At 40.1% G+C, this 26895-nt stretch overlaps 1 protein-coding gene across 1 annotated transcript in view; it reads right to left on the bottom strand.

Moving 5' to 3' along the window:
- LOC308610337 (putative helicase senataxin) overlaps positions 1 to 26895 on the bottom strand; it is a 61453-nt gene that overhangs the window by 10308 nt on the left and 24250 nt on the right. The window contains exons 9-20 of the mRNA XM_081259511.1: positions 26226 to 26325; positions 19320 to 19493; positions 16770 to 17002; positions 15542 to 15709; positions 14709 to 14859; positions 9437 to 9538; positions 9132 to 9247; positions 7862 to 7933; positions 6014 to 6163; positions 4731 to 4838; positions 1280 to 1467; positions 566 to 658 (exon numbers count right to left, since the gene is read on the bottom strand). Of these exons, the coding sequence (XP_081115637.1) occupies positions 566 to 658; positions 1280 to 1467; positions 4731 to 4838; positions 6014 to 6163; positions 7862 to 7933; positions 9132 to 9247; positions 9437 to 9538; positions 14709 to 14859; positions 15542 to 15709; positions 16770 to 17002; positions 19320 to 19493; positions 26226 to 26325 (1655 nt within the window). The remainder of the gene's footprint in view (positions 1 to 565; positions 659 to 1279; positions 1468 to 4730; positions 4839 to 6013; positions 6164 to 7861; positions 7934 to 9131; positions 9248 to 9436; positions 9539 to 14708; positions 14860 to 15541; positions 15710 to 16769; positions 17003 to 19319; positions 19494 to 26225; positions 26326 to 26895) is intronic.

Genomic DNA, 26895 nt, shown 5'->3' with positions numbered 1-26895 from the left:
TATTCTCTCACCAGAAGCCCCGGCTCCTCTGAGATGCTTGCTAATTAGCAACCACTGCTCCTTTTGTGCTGTCATTCACAAACCACCTGATTCACAATCCAACATGCTGGAAGTATTGTCCACCCTCTGCCTCACACCTTGATTCAACTGTATCTGTACTTATCCGTCACAATACTTAACCCAACTGGAACCATTAATCACCACGGTGATGGCCTGGTTAATGTCTGTCTCGCCTGTTGGACCACAGCAGCCTTGCACTGGGGCCACGTCTGTTTTACTCACAGCTGGGATCTCAGCATGGATCTACTGAAGTGCTGACCGCATTTTAGGTAACATAACCCCCATTACCCAGTTAAGAAAAAAAAAATCAAGACTGAAATATATAAAGACATCAGTAATTTATGATTGAAAAGGTGAAGTTATCAACCCAGCTAAAAGAAAATGATTGTGCACTGGCACTAGGCAGAGAGATTTATATGGAAAGTATTTTGAATTTAAATATGAACAGAAACAATACAAAAATTCTGGGACCATCAGTGGGGACTGAAGAAAAAGGAGAACTTACTCATTATCCCGCTTTTCTGAACCATCTTCAACATCAAACACGAGGTAGGGTTGAAATGGCCAGTCAGATGAACACCGAATGGTCTCTGTCATTCTACAAAAGAGCAGCCACCATTTAGAATGCAAGTCAAATTACAAGAGAAAATGTTTTAGAATTATTATTACTATTTGTTCTTTCTGTGGAAGAGAGCAAGGGAAAGTTAAGAGGACAAGAAGGACCTTCTTTTTAAGTAAAATTAAATACTTGTAAATAACATATTTTAGTGAGAGGTAGCAGGTGAATTTCATTTCTATTCTAGTACTAGGGAGAATGACCCATGTAAATTAAAATATAACAATCATGATTGGAAAGTTACTCATAATACAGTAAGTGAAAAATGCATGCTACAGTATACTATGTAGAGCATGGTGTGCTTTTTTCCTCCAAAAAAAGGAGAAAAAGTAAAAAAAAAAAGATGTGCATAGTACAAGGACTGGAAGTAGATATAACAAAATGTTACCAGTGATTACTTCTGGGTAGTATCAATAGGGGTTGGGTTTATCCCTTTCTTTTCATTTATCTGCATTTGCTACAATCAATAGGACTTTTGTAATTAAAATTATTAAACCTTTGTGTTTTTAATAACAAGACCTAAAAGCACAACAAAAGAGCTATTCTTCCTAAGCAGCCAAACCTACAAATAAAACAGGTGAACATGCAATGAACAGAGCTCACCTATTTGTTTTCAAGTTCCTGTTATAAATGTAATTAGAAGGGAAGAGACATATGTCTGGGTGCATCCTGTACTGAATGGTGAGCTGTAAGACAGGCAGCCTGCCAATCACGTTGTGCTCCACGTTCTCTTCCAGAAGGTTGTAGAAGCGGGCCATCATCGACTGGTCATAGCCATACTCCTGGGCCTTCTGAAAGGAGGAAAACAAAACAATAATCTGCAAGAATTCATGTGTACTTTTCCCACTATTAAAAAACAAAACAAAACAATCACTGAGCTCTCAAATGTACAAGGTATTACCAACAACCAAAGATTCAGAGAGAGAAGATATTTCCGACTCCAGCCCTAGAAAAGCCATGTAGCTTGACTACAAAAGTTAAGGTATTTTCCCCTTATTTAGAAAACCCACATACTGCTTATGAACGAGATGTGATCTTGTGAATGACCACAACTGTCGCTATTTTATAGGTGCTAACAGGGGTCACCTGAAAGAATCAATGATAAAAGCAGCAAAGAACTGTAACCCAGATTTTAACAATTATTTCTGGGCTATGCTATCACAACTAGAAATAATGAATGCCATTGTAAATAAGCCTCTGAAAGACCACTTTCTTCATCCATCCATCATATACCAAGCAGCTAAAATTTGGGGTGCTGACAGTCTACAGTGAAGATCAAATGTCACAGAGCTTACATTCTAGTGGAGGACACAGGCAACTAAGTTGATTTCATAAATCCAAGAAAGGGTTACAAACCTGTGATCTGAAACACAGTGACTTAATTGACAAACGAAGAAAACTGTCTTAATGTTATCACGGTCGTGCCTTGGGATATACTTTTCAATGGTAGCATCATATCAAGATTCAAAAAGTATTACGTCTTAAATAATCTAGAAGCAAAAAATGTGCTCTGGAAAACCCACTAGGATGATGCAATCTTTATGAGTGACGTTGACAATATGAGCGTTGAAGATGTATGTGCAAAGTTTTAATAAACCTGTTTCACAAACTAGCAGAGTGGAGAAAACAGGCGTTACTTCTTATTTATACTAGTTATATATGTGATTATTTACATATGTGATATTAAATAGGTTTGTATAATTAAAGAGAATATTTTTAGTAGACATTTGGCAATTTCATCTATACCCCCCAAAGTTTATCTATTCAAGTTAGCTAAAAAACCTCATTTATTTCACTCTGTGAAAAAAGAAAGAGGTTTATATGAGGTAACACATCTACTTCCAGAAAAAAAAACTGAGTCCATCCTACAAAATGATGGAGATTTTTATGTTTTGACATGAACATATATCCCTGATCTATTTACTGACTGGAAAAAAAGGTAATTTGGTACAGACTGATTCTTCCACCTTTAAACAAGGTCAAAACCTACATACAGGGCTTCCCTGGTGGCACAGTGGTTGAGAGTCTGCCTGCCAATGCAGGACCCAAGGGTTCGAGCCCTGGTCTGGGAAGATCCCACATGCCACGGAGCAGCTGGCCCCATGAGCCACAATTACTGAGCCTGCGCGTCTGGAGCCTGTGCTCCGCAACAAGAGAGGCCGCGATAGTGAAAGGCCCGCGCACCGTGATGTGGAGTGGCCCACACTTGCCACAACTAGAGAAAGCCCTCACACAGAAACGAAGATCCAACACAGCCATAAATTAAAAAAAAAAACCTACATACATATACACAAATTTATACATTCCCTATAGCCATCTGACATTCTGAATCTAGTAACTTATTTACTGTCTGTTACCCACTAGAATGTCAGCTTCATGAGGGCGAGGATTTTTTTTCTCTTTGTGGTATGCGGGCCTCTCACTGTTGTGGCCTCTCCCGCTGCGGAGCACAGGCTCCGCACACGCAGCCTCAGCAGTCATGGCTCAGCCGCTCCGTGGCTTGTGGGATCTTCCCGGACTGGGACACGAACCCGTGTCCCCTGCATCGGCAGGCGGACTCTCAACCACTGTGCCACCAGGGAAGCCAGAGGTCAGGGATTTTTGTCAATTTTCGTCACTGTCATGACGCCAGAACTTAAAAACAGTGCTTGAATTAGCCTGGCACTCAATGAACACAGACTGAAAAAAAGTCAACACACACATGCCCACAAACTGTTCAAATACTCACTAAACTGTTCATAGTACTTATCCCTAGGGTTAGAAAGGCATGCTGAGAAAATTAACTTTGTAATTATTTTCTGAATCTTCTCAATAAGCCTCTATTATTTTTGCAACAATAAGAAAAGCCCAAATGGATTTTTCTCATTTCTGCTGTTTTTAATCAATCACCAAAGGAGACAGTGAAGTTGAGGCCTATCGACAACCCTTTTCACTAACCACGTGCTAAGGCCCTTCAGGAAGTTAAATCAGTAGGTTTCTGAAATACTGCAACTATTCAAGGAATGCAGGGCAGAGCTGGCTCCTCCTAGGTCTCCACAAGCAGAACCCCCCACAGCAGCTCTGTCCTATGGACAAGGTTTTCACTCAGGGACATGGGCGCTCCTAGGCTACTCCCTTGAACAGTCACGCACGAGTGTTCAGACGTCAAAGAACTGCACTATCATTTTGATGATTCCAAAGTCAAAAACAATACTAACCAAAAAAACCTGCTTTCTTTCCATAACGTAACAGAAATGCTGTGAAAATGGTCTGTTCTCTGGGACAGTTTATGCAGCCACTACTCTATATTTGTACAAATAATCTATGTATCAGTAAAATGCTCAAATTTCATTAAACTTCAAAACCGTCATCTAGACCTATGAAGATTACCCAAAACATCTGAATCCTGATTCTGCTGTGCATTTCTAGGAGCCATCTTTAGTGAGATTTAAGAAACGAAGTGAAGGGAACCACAACTTTGGTGCTCATCTTCCCACAAGCACAGCCCACAACCTCTTTCCTTTCACCACCTTCCCTTTCAGAGGATGTGAGGGACACCGGCATTTTCCTGTGCTATAGGATACAGAATCCTAAAATTGAAAACGTTACTGTAAGAATAATTTCTCTTTATACTGTTTTCCTCAAATTTGCACATATTGAAAGATAAATCAGGAGGTTGGATTCTATTCCCTGCTTTTAAAGTTTTTCTATTATTATTGTTTTGGTGTTTATGTTACTAAAATAAATCAGATACAGCCCTTAGAACAGCTGCACACTGCCTTTCCCAAAGGAACAGCCCACTGCACATGGGACATCCTCCTCCTAAACTTCTGGTCTGTGACACTCACACTGCTCCTGTCACACACACATAAGCACATTATGAACAAAGGAACATTTCCGGAGACTTTCACTATGAAGGCTCTCAACAGTGGTTCTCTTTTCTCAGCCATTCCCTATTTATCCTTGCAAATAAGAGATGATGATCCAAGAAAGACCGCCCCGCCGCCCAAAAAAAAAAAAAAAACCCAAACAAGCCCCTACCACTTTAAAGCAACACGAATGTGAAAAAACATACCATAGAAATGACTGTGGGAGGGAGCTGCTTAGGATCTCCTACAAGGATGAGCTTGTTGCAACGATGTATGAGTGGAGTAAGAGTTTCAACTTCACAAGACTGTCCGGCCTTGGTAAGAGAGTACAGAATGGAGACATAATCAGAATTATCTCTATTATTTATTTATCCATATACAGTCTATCCAATTCACAAGTGTCCTAACCATTCAGAAACATACACTTTCTCCTTCTGCACCAAAGATCAAAAATAAGAACTTCCTTTGGTTAGAAAACAAAACAACAAAAACATTCTAAATGCCGAAGCGGGGGAAAAAGACCCACACACGTTTTGAAGTCAGCCACCACTCAGGTGCCACTACCACCTGGGAAGCAGCCCATAAGCAAGAAGGGCCATGTCATGTCCCCAGTTTGTCTTCTTTGTCCCTGCTGGGCACATGCCTGGGGGGGCTGTGTGTCTGTGTGCCCCACCCCCTCTCTCTTCCTTGCTCCTCAGTAGGCCGCTTCAGTTGCAAGACTCAAGCTTCTTTTCAATTCAATGGCATTTCCTTCAATTATTTCATCACTTCCACCTTTTCTATTCCTTCGTTTTGGTGAATACTGGATCTTGGATCTCCTGGATGGGTTCTCTGTACCTCATTTTCCATCTCTTTTGTCTTCTGGCTCTACATTCTGGCAAACAGTAGGTACCCAATAAATGTTTGCTCAATGAATGAAGTAGAAATAAAGATGTTAGCTGAAAATACGGTGGCTCAGAGCTGTCCAGAGTTATATTAAAAATGCTTCAAAAGGTCACCAGAGGGCTTCCCTGGTGGCGCAGTGGTTGAGAGTCCGCCTGCCGATGCAGGGGACACGGGCTCGTGCCCTGGTCCGGGAAGATCCCACATGCCGCGGAGCAGCTGGGCCCATGAGCCATGGCCGCTGAGCCTGTGCGTCCAGAGACTGTGCACCACAACGGGAGAGGCCACAACAGTGAGAGGGCCACGTACCACAAAAAAAAAAAAAAAAAAAGGTAACCAGAGATATCCCAAGCAGGAGCTAGAATAATCCTTGGGAGGGATTTTATGAAGAACAATCAGGAATCTCTAAGACTACAGTCCCGATACTGAAAAAGCAATTTTCATCGTGGTGGGTCATTAGCAGCGTATTTCAACATAAGAGAATACATATGTAATGGCAGGTCAAAATCAGATGCAAAGACCACTTTGTCAACATCTCGGCAGCCACTCTTCATCTAAGACTTACTCCTTACTCCTAGCAAAGCTGTATGGCCGACTGCTTACTGACCTCATCAACAATGACACAACTAAAGGGGACACCCCCTTGCCCACGGAAAGCAGCCTCGAGCAGCAAACCACCACTCGTGCTCAGTGTGCAGCAGATGATGTGGGACTCTAAGATGATGATGTTCTGTGTCTTTTGTGGGCATCCTTGAACCTAAGAGAATAAAAGTTCATCAACATTCAGTTGTATATAAATTCTTAACTACACTTATTATGTGGCAGAATAATGTCTAGTAAATGTTAGGTAGGAACCTCAAGCCTAGAAAAGAGAAGAAACATTCAAGATAATCAGAAGCCACCAGAAAGAACACTTTGCAGTGGAGTCTAATCTCAGAACATGAGTTAATAATAAGCACATTAAGAAAAATTTATTCAGGTTTAATTTGGTCGAAGTGGATTACAATTCTTACAGCCTGACGTATGAGGGAAGGTATCAGAATAAGCAAAGATTAAGTAATTCTACTGAGTTGTGAAGCAATTATCTGAGTAAAACCAGGATCAGAACTAAGCCTGAACATACACTTTGCTGTTAGTTTTTAAGTATGTAATATTGTTCTTTTATAAGGGATAGTACCAACAAAAACGCCTGTGAAACTGACAAGCATTCTAGTTCCACAGTGGAATCCAACAACCTTGGTCCAGACTATAATGGAATAAACTGTGATGGAGACTAACAGTATGAATGACACCTCACAATGCATATCATTCAGTGTTCAAATTAATAAACTAGTACTCTCATCATAGATTCAGGTAGCCTATCTCCCCTCCTGAAAAAGCTGTCGTGAATCATCCCTGAACATGTGATAGATTCAACCATGGAGGCCAAGGCATGTATGTGAAGAGAGGGTGGCAACTGTGGCCTTCTGGTGCTCACATGTTAACTGTCACATACCTCTCCTCTCAGCTATCTAATGAGTAAAACTGCCAAGGACAATTAATTTAATGGCCCACAGAACAATGTGATCAGCGGCAAAAACCATAATACAGGTAAACATGGACTTCATCCTTAAATGTGGGAAGATTAATTTTGGGCTCAGCTTAAAGTTTTAATAAAAAGCTTTCCACATAACTTTTGATTTAAATAAACAAACTGCTAGTGGAAATACACATTAAGTTCAATTATATTTATTTAGCCACACAGAGAAGGTCAATAATACATTCAAGAGGAAAACCACAGCTCAAAAATACAAATACCATTACCGGTTGAGTATTACCCTCTCTTTCCCTGACCGCCAATTCATTTCATTAAGGGCTGCATGCTGGTGATGGGGTACACACCTGGCTCATTCTAGCTTTGACCAATATAAATGTTAGTTGATATTTTTATATCCAAAGAAAACTGGGAAAAGTTATACATGTTATAGAAGGATTTTTTGTGATCAGAAACAAGTAAAAGGAGTGTATGCTTTCAGCCAAAAACTGAGAAAAAAGGTGCTTATATTTCTTGGGCCACATCCCAGCCACTGTCACTCTACCTGAATTCAGATGTGTATTTTTTTTTTCCTGTATCTTCAAATAGTTACTTATTTATTTATTTATTTGGCTACGCTGGGTCTTAGTTGTGGCATGTGGGATCTTCCCGGCAGCGTGTGGGATCTTTTAGTTGCAGCATGAGGGATCTTTTAGTTGTAGCATGCGGGCTCTTAGTTGCAGCACATGGGATCTAGTTCCCTGACCAGGAATCACACCCACACCCCCTGCAATGGAAGCAGAGTCCTAACCACTGGACAGCCAGGGAATTCCCCCAAATTTTTAAATGTAATTGAGAAAAGACCACAGGTTGTCTGAACTATTTCATAATTTTAAAAAAGAAAAAGTAATACCAGTAAAGTGCTACACGTGAACAACTTACCTCTTTAATTTTAGAAGAAAGCTCCTGCCTTTCTTGTGAAACTTTGGCCATTTTTTCATCTAATTCTTGCCTCTGGAAAAAATCAGAATGCCATCATTAAAATTAAATTAAGCATTTTAAAATGCTTTCCAATGGACTGCCTCACATTTCAAAAGGGTGAGCCAGTACTTTACCAATGAAAAACTGATTCACCCAGTGTGTTTTCTCTATACCAGTCTTTCTGTATTGCTGTGTGTCAGAGTTTAGCTAAGCTACTCCATGGTACTGATGCCCTGGCATCCATTTTGTTTGGCCAAGCAGCCTGCAGAGACCCCAAACTAACACTAGGCCCCTTCACACACATGCACGCCCTAGATGGCAGCCCGTGGAGTCACCGGCCCACCAGCCAACATAAGCTCTTGTGATCAACAGTCTCCTCTGCCATCCAGTGCCTTCCCCTTATATGCCCTTTAGATAAGAGACCCTCTAAGCTACTTACCAAAACCCTGCTCTTTCAGTTAAAATTGGCCAATCCAGCCCTAGCCTGGGAACCCCAAAGTACTCCACGCATGGACTCTGATCATGACATGTGCGCCAGGGCCTGCCTCTCTCTGTCTGCACTCTCCCTTGACCTGCCTGTCATGCCCCACGAGACATGCCTTATACCTCCCTCAAGACCTGTGAAAATAAACTTCTCTATTTCGCTTTCTCTTGTGGTCTGTTTTTAAACATCAGCTCATTGTCCAGCAACCCGACAACCAGCACCCCATGCTTCAATCAGTAGGTGCTAATTTGATAAATTCTTTTATTTTTTGTGGCCACCCTGTGCAGCATGAGGGATGCTCATGAGGAACTAGGGTTCCCTGAGCAGGGATCGAACCTGAGCTCCCTTCAGTGTAAGTGCAGATTCTTAACCACTGGACCACCAGGGAAGTCCAATAAATTCTTAATAGTGTGTATGATTCAGTTCTGTTCAGAGTACTGCAGGTACGCTTTCTGCTTAAGCAGGCCAACCCTTGGGGCATCACTTACGTGTTATCTACTCTGCCTTCATGCTATTAACAGTGGCGTTCAGTGGCTAAAACAGACTGCACGTGGCCTGCAAAGTCTGAAATATTTACTATCTTGTTCTTTTAAAAAAAGTTTAACCCCTAATGTAAGGCATACCATCTCTGTGTACATTTTTGTACACAAATTATGCTATTCCACAATGAAAGAATGGCATCAAATACTCACCAACTAGTTTATCTATGAGCTTTTAAAAAACACTGATCAAGACATGTTTAGATACCTGTAGTTCCCTTCCACCTCGGCATAAAGCACGCTGGCGAGAAAGTTCAGCTAGTTGATGATCTAGAAATTCCTTTCTTCTGTGAATCTCATGAATATGAGAAGGTAAGTCTTTTTCTTTAAAAAAAAGATAAAAAGCTGTTGATTCTAACAAATACACACATATGCATACAAATGAGAAGAAAAACTAGCTTTCAAAACTAGACTACTTCTAGGGTCTCCAAATTACCTTTAATGCCCATGCCATTTTCTACCATACAAAAAGAAACAGAAATCAATTTATATATACCTTTATTCAGTACTTACTCATTCTGTGGTTAACTTGGCTCTCCAAACTGAATTTTAGGACCTCAGTATTAATACACTTTTCTGGACCTAGACGTACTAAATTTATATCTCCACAGTTTCCTGTTGATAGAAGTCACACGTAGAGGTTAATAAGAATGCTGTCAATTTCTGTGCATAATAATTATTTCTAAGCAAATATATTAACAATCAGAGAAAGGAGCTAACATGAACTATTAATCAACCAAATACCTGGAACTGCGCTAGAGGTTCCACACACATTCTTTTAGATTTGCTTCATAAGAATCCTATAAGGCAAGAATTTATTTCCACCTAATAAAAGCTACTGAGGTTGCACAAGCAGTACACTGCAGAGTTGAGATTCTATTACACTAATGCTTCTCAAACTATGTTCTATACATCACTCCATGGTAAAATGTATTTGGGAAATGGCGAGTGAAAATAAAACAAATTTCTTGACCATAGGATATTTCGAAGATGAAGACTTTTCTCTATTAATGCAGGTCTGAATTCCCCAAACAGAATCTTACAGGACCATCAAATGCTTTTCTGCAGAATACTGAGAACCACGGTTTTGAAACACTGTTCCACATCACAATGCCACTCCAGGATCTAAGGGACACAAGATGCTGGAAATTCTGGAATATGGTAATTCCAAAAACTGTCAGCATCATTTAACTGGTTTATTAACCACATTTTAATTTTAGGTTAGCACATTTCAGATATTATTTAATCTAAAAGTCTCCCACTGCTTCACTGAACTACTAAACTATAGCAATCATGCAGCGTTTATTAGCACTTATCCCAATCTGACACATCACATACTTGTTTGCTATCTCCTTCCACTGAATCCAAGTCCCATAAGAACCAGGTTTTGTTTTGGTCACAGCCTAGAACCGCAGCTGGCACGTAAGTACAATAAACATACACTGAATGAATAAATGAACTCATTATACAGCTGTTCACACATATTTTTGTTCCTAGTTCAGCTCATTCTTCTAAAATTTGAAGCCATCTTCTCTGACCAACATTTACTTGAAGGTGTCAAAATTGCTAACTTGTGTTTCTACCAGAAAGGTGGATGAGATTTATAGCCACTATAAGCATCTAAAAATGCTCCAGAAATTAAAACAGACATCCTTTAAATTGCAGGGTGAGCTCAGAAGGATGTAAGAGAAATTCCTAGGGGCCAAAAACAAAGAGAAAGGTGAAAAACAGAGGTGAAAGCCCCTGAGCTGCTGTGGCTTCCCTGGAGGGAACAGGGTGAGGGCTGGTCACTCTCTAGATGCTTAGGTGTTTGTTTTTTCATTTACATACAATCAAATGCAGAGATTTAAAAATCCTTAGTTCTACAGAGTTTGACAAATATCTACATCAGCAAAACTACCATTCCAATCAACATATAGAAATTGTATAATGGGGGCTTGGATTTTAACGTCCACTAGAAAGCAAGAGGGCATGGAAGAGGTGGAGGGATGAAAACGACATGAATCTATCTTGGCCTGGGCTTAGCTGGGAAAAAAAACTCTCTTCTAGGACTTTCCAACTATAGGCCCATGCCACATGTGGACTTAGAGCCTAAACACATAATACAGAGAATGACAAAGGTGACCCAACCAAAATACAGTTGAGATTTTAAAAATGAGAATACAGTGAACAATGTTATACCAATATATTTGAAAACCTAAGGTGAAGTGGAGATTTTTCTTGAATAATATGAATTAGCAAAACTCACTCAAATGTAGAAAACTTGAATAAACCAACAATTAAAGACATTCAGCACACAGAAACTTACCCATCTGTCAAAAAACAGACAAAAAACAAACAAACAAGAAGCCCCCCAAAAAACAACACTAAAAACAAATTAACCTTCAAGTAACAGGTAATTCCCTGTCATATATGAAACATCCCAAATAAATGTCTGTATAAATTCTTTTTTTTTTTTTTTTTTTTTTTTTGTGGTTCACGGGCCTCTTACTGCTCTGGCCTCTCCCATTGTGGAGCACAGGCTCCAGACGCACAGGCTCAGCCGCCATGGCTTATGGGCCCAGCCTCTCTGTGGCACGTGGGATCCTCCCGGACCAGGGCACGAACACATGTCCTCTGCATCGGCAGGCAGACTCTCAACCACTACGGCACCAGGGAAGCCCTGTATAACTTCATTTTTAAAGTCTGTATAACTTCAATACTAAAACCAAAGATATGACAAAGAAAAATTATAGGCTGCCGTCAGTTAAAAAAATCAATAGCAATCCAGCAATGTGGTAAAAAAATAATAGTACACAACCAAGCAGACCTTATTCTAGGAATCAAAGGTATTTTCAAATTAGTAAAGCATTGTAGGGAATTCCCTGGCAGTCCAGTGGTTAGGACTCGGCACTTTCACTGCCATGGGCCTGGTTTCAAACCCTGGTCGGGGAACTCAGATCCCTTAAGCCTCGGGGTATGGAAAGAAAGAAGAAAAGAAAGAAAAGAAAAGGGGCTTCCCTGGTTGCGCAGTGGTTGAGAGTCTGCCTGCCGATGCAGGGGACAGAGGTTTGTGCCCCAGTCCGGGAAGATCCCATATGCCGTGGAGCGGCTAGGCCCGGGAGCCATGGCCACTGAGCCTGCGCGTCCAGACCCTGTGCTCCGCAACGGGAGAGGCCACAACAGTGAGAGGCCAGCGTACCACACACAAAAAAAAAAAAAAGGAAAGGAAAAGAAAGAAAAGAAAGAATGAAAGAAAGAAAGAAAAGAAAAGCAGAATTCCCTGGTTAGGACTCTGTGCTTGCACTGCCATATGGTGAGAGGGAGGGGTATATGAAGGAAAAAATACTGCATGCAGTAAAATTCAACACCCATTCATTAAAAAACTCTAATTAGGTGGGGACTTTTTTAACCTGACAAAAGCGTATATACCAAACCCCAGGAACAAACATCACACTTAATGGTGAGATGTCCAAGGTATTTCTGTAAAGGACACCCAGGACCACTGGACATAGTGAAAAGAAGCAAAAATGAAAGTACTGAATAAGAAGAAAAAAGCCGTCTTTACTGACAAGAGATGTCATTTTCTCTCTAACAAAAATATTAAAAATCCAACCTAGACACTACACTTGTGCCACCTTCGTCCCAGCCTTCTCGTGTTGTCAGCCCACACCTGAAAAAGGGCTTATTACCCTCCCTCAGGGAAAGGAAAGTGAAAACCACACGGGAACTGTTCTCGGTTGTATAATTTGATACAACTACTTTGGAGCAGAACCGGGCACTATCTAGAATCAGCACAAATCCTTCAACCCAGCATTCTCATTTCTAGGTATATATACACTAGACCAGTGTTTTTATAAACTCTTTTGACCGTGATCTATAGTATGAGGTACACTTCACATTGAAAGCCAGTACACTCATACCTCACCAATAAAACAGGTTTCACAAAACAATACTTTACCCCTCACTACCTACACTCTAATCTTTTCTGTTCTCTTCTGTTCTATCTTATCTTGTGTAAGTATGCTGGTTCTGATCTCCCTAAACTGATTTCACAATCCACTAACTGGTCACAAGCCACAGTGTGAAAGCACTGCCCTAGCAGCCTGTATGAATACTCAGGAGACGTGAGTAAGAACACAGTACTCCAGTGTACTCCCTTCAGCTGCTGTACAGTACAACACAATACAACTCAGTCACGGCAGTAAACGTTTTCATCCTGCACTGGAGAAACAGGCACAAGTACAGGAATTAAGTTTGAAATAACAAAAAAAAAAAAGGGAAAGAACTTACATTTCTATCAATGGATAACGAATGAACTGTGCACTCATAGATGAGACACCCTATAGCAGTTAACATGAATGACCGTATCCATATACAGCGATACATAAAGTCATAGTTCTCACAAACATAATGGTGAGTAGAAAAGTTGCCGTTCACAATGCATTTTCAGTTTTAAAGGCAAATGACCTCTAGATGTAGCTAATACATGTGCAATAAAAGGGGAAATATGTGTGATCCCTGCGAAGACAGACGACACATCCTGGCTGCTCCTGCAGCTGGTGTGGCCACGGGACTGAGTTCTGGCCAAAAGGAAATAAGCAGAGGTGCTACTGGCAGCGTCTCAGAACTTTCCTTAAAGCACAGCTAGTATATCTGTCCCTTTTTCCTTGCACTTGCTAGATGGGACTACTGGTGCTGGAGCAGCTGTTTCTGACCATGAGGTGCACTAAGGAGTGGGGGGGTCCCACGTAGTGCAGCAACAAGGTAGAAAGACCCTAGGTCTCTGAAGACTCGGAAGTAGAGTCATCACGCCAGTATCATCCCTCAGCTGCCCATCTCTGGGCTTCTGAGTAAGCAGGAAATAAACTTCTATCATAGTTAAGCCACTGTAGTTGGAGTGTCTATTATTTGAAGCCTAATTGAATCTTAACTGATTTAGGTCACTGCCAGGTAACATCAAGGAAAATAAAATTTGCTTAGGGAAGACGAGATACATGTGCTTAGAAGAGCAGCCCGACCCAGAGCCATAACCACGCCACTCAGGATGGCTGGTGTGAGAGGAGGTGTTAAGGTTAAGGGCACAGAAATGACTTTACACATTCGCTCAAGCATTCCGAATCCTCGGTGGCAATGCTCTTCAATCTGTCAACTGTACTGAAAAGACTTGTCCCTGTGGTATACTTTACATCTCAACTCCTCAGCTTCTCCGCCTATAAAATGTAGATAGGTTATTTATTGCATGGCTCAGAGGATTACTCTGAGTACTGACACATAGTGAGCACTCGGTAACCATAAGTGATGACTGCTCTAGCTTTTGTGTCACTAAACATCTACTAAGTCCCAACTGAGTGCCAGGCACTGTTCCAGGCACGGGGGTTACTACAATGAACACATTTTTAAAAGCCCTTGCCTTGGTGGACCTCGTTATATTCTAGCTAGACTGAACCATCCACGGTTCTCTGGCTTCTGGTCCTTTTTATGTACAGTAAGTTCCACCAGAGTCCTCTCCCCACTTCACTTCCTCATTGCTCTTCCAAGTTTCATCTTAGATATCATTTCCTCTAAAAGTCTTCCCTAACCCCTACACAACTGAATCAAGGGCTGCTCTAAGGTGTTTCAAACGGCACAGGGCCTGGCACAGAATAAATGCTCCAAAATATTCAGTAAACAAAGCAGTAAGTACACATGGGCCACAGCCTCAAGTAGAAAAAATGACCAGAACTGGCTTGCTCTTTGTCATTCAAAGTTACCACACTAAACACTGAAAACAAAAACAAATGAAAAGCCCACATAAGTATCATACCTAAAGGATTCTTCTTGTCTTTACACTTCTCGTTGAATTCAAGCATAATTTTTTTCGTAAGTTCATCAACAGCTGTATTGGAAGGTGCACACACAAGGACACGGTTTTGTTTGATTTTGGCATTGGAGTTCTCATCTGAATGCCCCCTCTTCTGGTTCGACAATTTGCAACAAATAAACAAACAAACAAAAAAAAAACAAACAATACTGATAAGCTCTATTGTGCAGTGTTATAGTTCTTCTCTACTGTCACATATATTTGAAAGTTCCCCTAATAAATAGTTAAAAGTAAATAAAAGCACCTACATCTTACACTGATGTTAAAAAATTACTCTGGCCGGGAATTCCCTGGCCAACGAGTGGTTAGGACGCAGTGCTCTTACTGCCAAGGGCCCAGGTTTGATCCCTGGTCGGGGAACTAAGATCCCACATGCCGCATGGTGTGCCCGAAAAAAAAAAAAAAATTACTCTGGCATAAAATCTAACTTCTCTGAGCCTTACCTTACTATCCACTTATTTTATTCAATGTTCAATCCAAAATGTAACCCAGGAATACATTCAAGATTGTCTCCTGGGATTAGCCGTGACCTATAATAAAGCCCGAAGACCACTATTCTAGCCCATAGAATTAGTTTCACACAAGATAACATTTTCTGTTCCTTTTATTTCTTATAACCTTCTCTACCTCTGCTACCGCTTTATCTGATATAGTTCCACACAGTATCAAAAAGATACACAGAAGTGAAGGGAAAAACACACTTTAGTACTTATTTACACGTTAAAGTAAAACAACATACTCAATTAAGGGCACAGATGCCCTCGTGCACACTCTACCTCTGTCAGTAGGCGGTACAGGAGGCCCACAATGGTTTTTGATTTTCCTGTCCCGGGTGGTCCATGAATCAGACAGATCTTGGCAACTGCTGGGGAGTGTTTCACCATGGCATATGCAGTTTCTATCGCTTTCTTTTGGTCTTCATTGAAATCTTTTAGGTAGGCAATCTATACAAAAGACACTAGTGAGAACGAGCGGTTCTTCCTGGGATGGCACAGGAGAGCGAGAGAGTGGAAGACATCTGTTTGAACTGCTGCTGACCTTTGTCAGACAGAAGCTTTGGTGATGATCAGGCAAAACCCCAAAATGACCCTTAATCTAAGAACCACTTTCACTACTGGAAAGAGCTACTGATGAGTCTACAGGCCTCAGTCCACCTACAACCACAACAACTATATTTTTATTTGTGATTCTTATAAAGATGATCACAATAAACTGTTTTGTACTTTTCTTCTTTTTATTCCGTGGTTCTTCCCATTTTAGTCAATCCTCTCTTTAGACAGTAAAAACATTCCAAGACTTCCTTTCCTAACACAAGTGATACAGTCAAAACAACAGGGATTTGGGGTCAGATCTGAGTCTACACCTCAGTTTCACTCAAACGCTAGGTCTCTAAACTCCTAACCTCTCTGGGCTTCAGGCTTTGACAATCATTAAATCTGGGATTCCTTAGAGGGTGGGAACTGACTGAGAAAATGCATATGAAAGTCCTAACACAAGACAGGGGTTCAAATAACATTCCTTTCCTTCCGCCTGTCTCTGTGTTAATTTCCTGGAACTTACACCCAACTCTTACAACAATGAGAAATATGTGTTCACACAAAAATCACAACTTCGTCGTCACACTGACAACAGTACCAGTCAATGCTCCACTGATCATTCAAATGCAAAAGTCATTCCATTAAACCTCCTCTTACTCCTGTATTTAATTACCTAACAAACAGTTAAGTAGGATGTTCACCTCACATTTTAATGCTGCTCTGCAAGCATGTTTTCAATTCCTTTTTGGACTCTACCTTTTTTCCTGAGGTAAGCTGACTAACTTAACGCAAAGAACTACTTTGCAATATTAAAGAAAACTAAGCACTAAAAACGTCACTGGGCACACATGGTGACTATGTCTTTGTTGTAGACAACAGGGAATGTGTGACAGATAAAAATAACATGCTTTAACATCTTGACATGAAATGTTCTGACTTTCCCTGTTATCAAATGACTGTCACTCACAATTCTCTCAGATGCTGTAGTTAGTAAATCTTTTGTACAGAAGTCCATGGGGTTTGGATTCAGAACGGCTCTGGCCAGTTGGTTCCGACCACTCAGCAAAGACATGGCTTTCAACTTCCTCTGTGTAGTCACCAGAGAGCTGATTACAAGACATTTCACGAATTCATTTAAATTGACTGGTAAATTATGTTGAGTCTGGATGGAAAGGGAACACTCAGATTTCCCATTACGCACTATTATCAAGATGGAGAAAAAGCAATTTCAGTTACCAGTGAATAACAGTGTCCAGTTAAAAAGGTTATTCAGAACAAGGTGTTTTGTAACTTTTTTTTTTGTGGTATGCAGCCCTCTCTCAATGTTGTGGCCTCTCCCGTTGCAGAGCACAGGCTCCGGACACGCAGGCTCAGCGGCCATGGCTCACGGGCCTAGCCGCTCTGTGGCACGTGGGGTCTTCTCAGACCGGGGCACGAACCCACGTCCCCTGCATCGGCAGGCGGACTCTCAACTGCTGCGCCACCAGGGAAGCCCTGTAACATGTTTTTTATACATCATTTAAATAATTTTCTCAGTAAGTATCTACTGACTGCCTCCTAAGAACCAGGCAACATTCCTGTCCTCTGGAGGCTTATTTTTTAGAAGAAGGGGGCAGATAAGCAAATAAACATGTCAGGTGATGGTAAGTGCTAGGAAGAAAGCCGAGAAGGGGGATGAGGAAGTGATGAGGGTTGTGAGGGAGTGTTGTTGTAGACAGGAGAGTCAGGGGAGGTTTTCCTGATATGATATTTGAGCAGAGCCATGGCATTAAGTGAGTGAGCCATGCCCGTAACCGGGGAAAGTGGGTTACAGGCAGAGAATCAGCAACTGCAAAGACAATGGGGCAGCAAGGTGCCTGGATTATTTTCACAACAGGGAGAAGTCCAGAATGGCTAGAAGGAAAAGCAGGGAGAAGCGAGCTAGAAGACCAAGATGGTAAATGCAGCTACACTTCAGAGGGCTCTGCAGTTAACCACTCTGAACATGACTCTGAGTCAGGTCAAGAGCACGGGACAGCTCCGCGCAGGTAAGTGACACACGCTAAGTCACACATTAAAAGAATCACTTATCGCGAATGAAGAATAAACTGCAATGGAAAAAGCACAAGAAGACAACTTAAGAGGCTAAAATCTAGGTAAAAGTGAATGGTCACGTGGGCCAGGAGGCAGCAGGAGAGGTGGCACTTGGATGTAGGATATATGGCCAAGGAAGATCCGACAGGACTTCCTGATGCATTAGATGGAGCGTGCGAGGGAAAGCAGGACTCGAGGATGACTCTGAGGTTTTGGGCTGAGCAACTGGAAGAATGGGATGGAGGTCCCACATGCTGAGTGGGGAAAAACCAGAGCAACAGCAGATGTCAGGCAGTAAATCAAGTGCTTCCTTTTGGAGTAGGTTTGAAATGTCTAATAATCTCCAAATGGAGATGTCAGGTAGTTGGATGCATGAGGAGTTCCGGGAAGGAGACAGAAACCATTGCTAAATCTTAGAAACAGAACTTTGGCAAATGTAACCACTTGTAAGAGTTGAAAGCACAGATGAAGCTAGATATCCCTGGTGCTCAACGCATCTTGCACAAAGAACTGAGCTCTGACCACACAATAGTGGACATGGCACACCAGTTAGGATGCGGCACAATGTTAAACTCTAAGAGCTTTGTTGCTATTTTTAAGGTATGATACAAAAAGGGGAAGGAATAATGATCACATATTCTCTTCCCGTAACAGAGACTAAGAGAGCAGCAATGTCAAAAAGGCAGCTTGGCATATATCAAGCATGTGGACTTCGTAGTCAAACAAAATTAGGTTTCAATTCTGGACCGAGTGTTTAATAGTAAGGATGCCTTTGGATATGTTACTTAACATCCCTGAACTCTGATTTCCCAATGAGCAGGGAACAAACCATTCTGCTTTGCAGGGCTCTGGGAAAAGATGATAAATGTGTACAGGAAGGACAGGGCACACTGGCTGGCACACAGTCAGTAGTCCTTAAATTCAAGCTAACATTATTTTTGTTATGCTACCTTAGGGAGAGAAGTCCCTACACCACAATGGATGGGAGTGATGAAACAGTAAACCCCTCCAGTTGCCTTACAATTAGTTCTGTGTTTGGTCTGCTCATCAATAATTAGCCCCCAAACCAAGGCTGGAATGTGATTTAACAAACAGATGGTTTGCAAACTGTCTGTTTTATAACAAACACACTGACAGATGAAGGAATTTACTAGAAGGAGAAGACATTACAAAAGAAAGCTTTAAAATCCTAAGTCTAAAGCAATACGTGCTGGGCCTTTTCCAGCTGAGTCTAGAAAAACTAAAAGAGGACTCTGAATGGTAAGTAATCAACCTAGCAAATACAGTCTGGTAAACATAGAGCAAACATACATCTGGTAAATGGACAGCAAATAGAGGGCTGGTAAATGTATAGCAAATACATGGCTAGTAAAGCCTAATTTAGAGGGAGATGAAAAGATGAGCTGCTGACAGATTTCTCTTCCATGTCTCATTAGGTACTTACTGACTGAAGTGCGGCGGAACGTATGAACATAGCCACAGTAATGTTCACGGGGAACTTGCAGGCGATGTCTCTCTATATCCTTCTTCTCTCCATTTACTCTTTCAGGAACCAAAAACACCAAATCATTTTCCTTTGGATGAAGCTGTTTAGCTAGTTCACATTCCTCAAGATAAACTATAACACAAGAAGAAGCCAGCATTTATTCTAACAGAATTATTTTACATGAGATTAAAGGATATTAAACGCTTGTACTAAGTTCAAGCAAGTATACAGCACTAGCGGACTTTGTACATACTTCAAAATGATAGTCTAAGCTAGTCAGCATTGACAAATATTGATCACATAGCATTATAAAAGTCTTCTTAAAACCTGCTACAAAGCCAAAATAGATGAAGTCATAATATTCAAAAGTAGCTAATACATTTCTTTTCCTTGAAGTTTACCTTAGTTTTTAATCAAGGAATTTTCACTTTTGTGCCCTGCTTTCAAAATCCCGAGAGAAAATCTGGAAACAGATCCATGTACACGTAAGAATTTTGAGCCTACTAGTGGCATTTCAAACAAGGGGGAAAGGACAGTAGTAAAATAAATGGGGCTGGGAAAACAGAGCAAGCTCTAAAATTAAAAAAAGTTCAGTACCAACTGCCAAATCCAGCAGCAACATACTGAACCAAAGCACGAAGTACTAGGATTAAGTAGACTGAACTACTAAGTCAAAAAAGAATTTTAAAAATGCATCATGTAAGAAATGTCTATTTGAAGGCATCAGAGAGCAAATACAACAATGAAGAATCACTCTGTTGAGATCCAGAAGAAGGTGGAGATCCGTAAGGGTCAGCCCAGTATTTTCCCTAGAAACATCTGAACTCTTCAGGGAGTGGCAGCCAGGAATTTGAGCAGTACCTGGGATAGCCTTGTACAAAAAAAAGAGACAAAAACTGGAGTCCAGGGCCTGCATAGATAAAGTAGGCATCCTGGTAGCCCTCAAGCTTCAGGTAGGGACCATGAAGGACTACACCCAACAATGAAGGCAGCTTCAATTCACCCGAGTACTTCAGGAAAGCTCAATCCTTTAAGCCGGATTAAGATGATCCCACATTGCTAGTACTCCCAGAATCCTGGCAGAAGCAAAGAAAAATCCTCTCTGGAAGAGGACATCCTATCATCCTAGGCCCCTGATTATTTTTTAAATAGCTTTCCAAAGACAATGACCAACATATTAGAAATAAGCAAAGCACCAGGAGAGAATACATGAACTACTAGAATCAACAAACAAACAAAAAAGGGCTGCACAAGGCACTACACAGAGTACAGTCCTTGAATTGGTTCTAGGACACCCGCAGGCACCAAAACCCTCAGATGCTCATGTCCCTTATGTAAAACGGCATAGTATTTGCATATAACCCACGCACATCCTCCAGTACACTTTAAATCATCTCTAGATTACTTATAATACCTAATCCAATGCAAACGCTATGGACATAGTTGTAAATCCAACATAAGTGGTATGTAAATAGGTGCTGGTGCATAGCAAACATGTTTTTCTGGAATTTTTTTTCCCTGAATATTTTCAATCCACGCTTGAATCCGATGACGCAAATCCCGCAAATACAGAGGACCAACTGTATGTATAACACAGTTTAAAATATAGAGTTAAAATACGTAACAATAATAATATACAAAGTGGAACAGATAAACAGGGTTAAAGTTTTTTAAGATTTTGCCTTATCTATGGAGACACTTAAAGTATCAATGAAATCTGTAAACTTTGAATCATGTACGCTCTAAGTTTTCACCTAAACTACTAAATGGCAAAAGAGGTACAAGTTGACGTATAATTTCCAAACTAAAAGAAAAGAAAAAATGAATGGTTCAAAGGTCTCACATATATGTAAAGAGTACACTCTAGTTCTATCAGTTTTTTCTTTATATATGTTATTAGGTATTCAAAATGGTCCTATCTTCTGTTCACTGAACTTGCTATCATTGTGAAATACTCGCTTTTAATCTCAAATAATGCTCTTCTGCCGTAAAGTCTATTTAGTCTGGTATTAACAGAGCAAAACAAGTTTCTTTTAGTTGGGTTTGCATGAGTAGCTTTCTCCAATCTTCCTCTTCTAACCTTTCTGTATCCTTATGTTTACATGTATTACTTGTAAACAGCATATAACATGCCAATACTGATCTTGAAATAACTTTTTCTACCCAAAGATACTACGGCTACTTAGAAAATTGAAAGCTCACATACAGGATAAAACATATAGATGGTATCGGTTATATCAGGTAGCAAGAAAGCTCTCAAAGACTAGCCTGTCTAAAGGGCTCAGGAGCCAACTTGAAGAAACCAATTACAAAGACTTGAAACAAGTGTATTTAAGTCCATGTGTTCATAACGAGAAAACATTTTTTTAAAGTTCACTGGTCAACCCAGCACTTGCAGAGAATTAAGTCATTAGTTTGAAAACTGGTCAGGAGTCAAGTATCAATACTTATTCTACCCTTCTTTATAAAGTATACTACTGAGTAATCAAATAAAATGGAGCACTTTTTCTTTACAGAACTACAATAGCAAATAAATGAAGAAATGATCAAATAAAAATATCACCATTTTGTATCCTTTAGTAAAATAATTAATCTAGGCATTAAGGATCAACGGTTATAAGTATTACAAAAAGAGAAATTAGAGATCAAGCACCTCCTGATAAAGGAACACACCAACCTCAGCTATGAACTAGTTTTGCCAAAAATATTAGGTCAAATGAAACTGATCAAGCCTCTAGATCCAACTATCAATTTACAAAAAGTACAAAGGACTGAAAAACATACTAAACACCACCAGGGGGATGCTATCAGCAAGACACAGACACAGACCCTGTAATTCTACAGGGTCAACAACACAATTTCTTCAAAAAATAAATTACAAAGCGGGAGGGATCCATGAAGGAGACAATTGTAATTGAAGAAGACATATTAACAATGTCAGTGAGTGGACCTAACTTGGATCTTAATTCAAGCAGGCTGAAATAAATTGTTCTTTATGAGGAAACGGAAAACTTGAACACTGTCTAGCTATCTAATATTAAGAAATCATGGTTCATACTTTAGCAACAAAATAATGAATTATCAGCAAAAATACTATGAATTTTTAGGTCCATCTCTATTAGAGATAGTCACTTAAATAATTATGACACCAAAAGAAAAAAAATCTAACCAATGATGATCTGCAAAACCTCTCCCTAGAAAACTGTAAAACATTACTGAAAGTAAACCTAAATAACTGACAGTATGTATCGTATTCAAATCAGTATTAGAAAGATGTCAATTCTTAACAAATGTCCACATCTTTTTTTTCTCTAAAACTTACATGGTAATGCAAAGGGACAAGAATAGCCAACGTACTCTTAAGGCCAAACAAGGTAAGCAGACTTGCTCATTAATGTTTATAATAAAGCTTAATTAAGTAAAATTAAGCAATGTGATATGGGCAGAAAGGTAGGCAAATGATCCAACAAAGAAGAAAGGAGTCCAGAAAAAGGCGAGTGCATTAAATGGACATTAGATTTGTAACAAATATGACACTGCAGACCATGGAGAAAGGATAATCTTTTCAATAAACACTACTGGGGTAATTACATCTCCATTAGGGAAAAAAAAAATGAAACATGGCCCCTACATCTTACTCGTGTACAAAATCCATTCCAGGTCGGCAAAACAGTGAAGCCTCTAGAAAAGGGATTGGCAAACTTTCTGTAAAGAGCCAGATTTTTCTTTGCAGGCTACACATGGTGTCTGTTGCATATTCATCATCATCTTTTCTTCAAAAGCTTAAAAAAATGTAAGAACCTTACTCTTGGGCAGTATAAAAACAGGATACAGGGTAGATCTGCAAGCTGTGGTTTGCTGACACCTGTTCTAGATGTTAAGATAATATATTTATGACCTGCAGCAGGGAAAGGTCTCTTAAACCTTTGGCACAGACCATTAACCATAAAAAATACACAGATGCATTTGTTATGTTAAAAAATAAAGTCTAAACAAGAATAAAATAAGAATTTTAAAGACATCACTAAGAGAGACATAATGCAAGCCAAAGTGGGAGGATGGTTTATATCCAGATTGCATAAAGAACTTGCTACAAATCAGTAAGGAAAAGACAACTAACAGAAAATGAACAAGAGTCTTTAATAGGTGCTTCCCTAGAGAGGTTACTTGAGCATCTACTAAATATATGAGAAGGTGCTCAATCTCACTGATAGCCAGGATATTACAAAATAAAACCACAAATGGCCATCAATACACACACACTACAATGGCTAAAATGAACAGCACAATCAACACAAATGTGTTGGCAGAGACATGGAGCAACGTGACTTCCATACGCTGGTGGGGTGTGTCATTCTGCATGACTAGCTTGGCATTATCTACTCATGTTAAGCTCATGCATAATACCCTGAGACTCTGAGACCCACTTCAGGAGACAGACTCCACAAAAATGCCCTCGCATAACACGAAGAGACACATGAATGACCATAGTAGCATTATTCATAAAATGCTGTGTGTAGAAGAAGGCCTGAGGCTGCTCTCATTACAAAGGCCTGCTTACAAGGTTGGCCCCCTTGGAATCTGGGAACTTGGTTTTCCAGACAGCTCTCATCATTTGCTGATGACAATGGCTCACTGTACCTTACCTGTTTGCCAATTTTTTTCTCTACAGCTTATGTCAAACACCCACTTTACTTGTGAAAGTCATGAATGTGGGCTAGGCAGAGGGTGTTTTAGGCACTGGGTCTCTAAGCTTCCCTGGTAGATAATGTGTCACATGGGTTGTCGCAGCCCACTACTGGGAAAATTAAGTGTGTCCTGTGTGACTTCGCTGGGAAATGACTCTTGGAAACTTGCTCCTGGTTTCCTTTTTCCCTTTGCTGATTTTGCTTTGTATCCTTTTGCCATAGTAAGTCACAGCCATGAGCATGAATATAATTCCTGTGAGTCCTCCTAGCGAATCACTGAACTTGGGCATGGACTTGGAGAGCCCTGACACACAGGCCTAAACTGCTGAAAAAATGTCCATTAACGGGAGTTCTCTGGCGATCCAGTGGTTAGGACTCGGCGCTTTCACTGCTGTGGCCCGGGTTCAATCCCTGGTCGGGGAACTAAGATCCCACAAGCTGCATGGCACTGACAAAAAAAACTTCTTTAAAATAATAATCATAAAAATGTCCATCAACAGTAAAATTGTGACACAGTCACATATTGAAATACCACCACAGCAATGAAAAAAATACCAAAGATGCACACAAAATTGATGAATTACGAAGACATGTTACGTGAAAGAAGTCAGACACAAGAGTAAATGCTATGTGATTCTATCATACCATCAAGATAAATGGATGATAAACCAGTGATTTAAATATTAGAAAGAAATATAAAACTACTACAAGAAAATATGGAAGTATTTATCTGATTTCTAAAACCAACTGAACAGTAAAGAAATAAATACGGTATTTTTGAACATGTGAAGATAAAAATTGTCTGCCTCAAAAAGTGCATGTGAAACTGAACAGCAAATAATGAAATTGAAAAAAAATTAACAATGCATACAAGTAAGAAAATAACCTCCCTAAGAGATAAAAAAAGGACAAAAGGCATGAACAGACAATTATCCGCCCCCCCCCAAGAATATAAAAGACCAATAAAGATTTGAGGACAAAAACTACAACTTCAAATGAGATACATGTTCCATATAAAACTGAGGGATAAGTTTAAACTAGCAAATGAGAAGAGATACATTCTTACATTCTTATGTCAGAAGTGAAAATGGTATTCTTTTTGGTAGACAGAGGCAATATGAACCGAAAGTCTTAAAATGCACACACTGTTTGATCTAGCAAAGGGATTTATTCAGTGTAACAGTAAAAAATCATAAGTAATGTACATGTCTAACTAGAAATTACTGGTTAAAGAGAACTATGGAATACACTTACAATGGAATAACTACAAACACTAAACATGCTCTTATTATTTATCTCTGAAAAGACATTTATAATAGACTAAATGAAAATAAGTCAAATGTAAGCTTCACGAAGGTGGAATTTTATGTTTTCATCACAGCTACATACCTAGCATCTAGAATCATACACTATCAGGTAGTATAAAGTCAGTAAATATTTGCTGAATAAATACATGAAAAAAGTCACTTAGGTAAAATAACCCTACCCACCCACCCTTCACTCAGATGAATAGGAAGTCTAGCAGTAAGATATACAATACTATGTTCATAAGATGATCTCTGAATGATGGGAACTGTGAGTGATGTTTATTTTACTATTGGCTAATATTATCTGAATAATCTACAGTGAACATATAATACCTTCCCCCCCAAATATATGTACACGCTTTTTTTCTTAAGTGAATCTATGGAGTGGGATGGACTGCAAGGGGGAAGGAGACAGACGGAGAATTTATACTTTTTATTTTAAAGGGTTCTAAATGCTTGGTTTATTTATAACTAAGACATAACTGTGACACCTGCTCCAGACAACTCATGAAGTGAGAGCAGAGACGGCAGAGAGATTTACTCAGAATCTGTACGCACGATCATGTCAACACCCCCTCCGCCCCCGCCAATCAAACTCCCTCACTCACCTTCTCTCTCCCTTGCCCAGCATCTAGGGACACTTTGGCCTGTGGTATTCTGCTAGCACAATGGTTAAAACCATGAATTTTATAACTGTCCCAGTAATTATCCTCATTAAGTAAAGACTTTAAACATACTCTTTGTAAGAGCTTACAAATTCACCTCAGGAAACCTATATCCCAGAAAATGCAAGCACTTATTATGTTCCCTCAAATAGCAATCTCCAATTATTATATGATAGAGCCCAAGTTACATAAGAAAGAACTCACCCACAAACTCCCAGTATTTTTTATAATCAGCAGGAAATTTTCGTAAATGCAACTGATGGAATTTCTCTTTGTTTGGAGAGCTGTTCCATTCCTGTGCCACCTACGCAAAGCAAAAAAAGCAACTTAAGAAAGCAAAAACATCTGAAAAGCCAATGTTAAACGGCAAAATTTTCCAAAGTAAGCAACCATAAAATCCAGAACCTAGAACTCCTGTGTGACACAAACATTAAAAATTAATTTGGGACTTCTGGTTTCCAGCTTGGCATGTAAGGAACTTAGAAGTCGCCACTCCATCCTAACAAGTAAAAAGAGACAAAAAGGTGGATACAGAAAATCACAACTTGCCAGCGCAGAAAACTCTTAAGTAGAAACCTCCATGCCAGGAGGAAATCCTGAACTGGATGCGACAAACTGTTGGAGGCTCAGCATGACCTCTCTTAAAAACTCTAGGGGGACCCAGTCATAAAAGGGACTCCACACTTTGGTGAGTCTTACCTCTAGGAGCTCGAACAGGCCCTCACAGTGAACACTGGAGAAAATTCCCTGTGTGCTTCCAGCGGGGGTGGGGGGTTGGTGGGGACTGGGGTAAAGGAACCATTGTGTAATACACCAGAGCATTCCTGACCTTCTTAACAAGGCCTGATCTATGAGATGCTATTTTACCGGAGTC

Source organism: Mesoplodon bidens (genome assembly GCF_964165515.1).
Source record: "Mesoplodon bidens genome assembly, contig: HAP1_SCAFFOLD_523, whole genome shotgun sequence".
Lineage (NCBI taxonomy): Eukaryota > Metazoa > Chordata > Mammalia > Artiodactyla > Ziphiidae > Mesoplodon > Mesoplodon bidens.
Note: the sequence above shows the minus strand (reverse complement) of the source record. Positions and strands in the feature narration are given on the sequence as shown.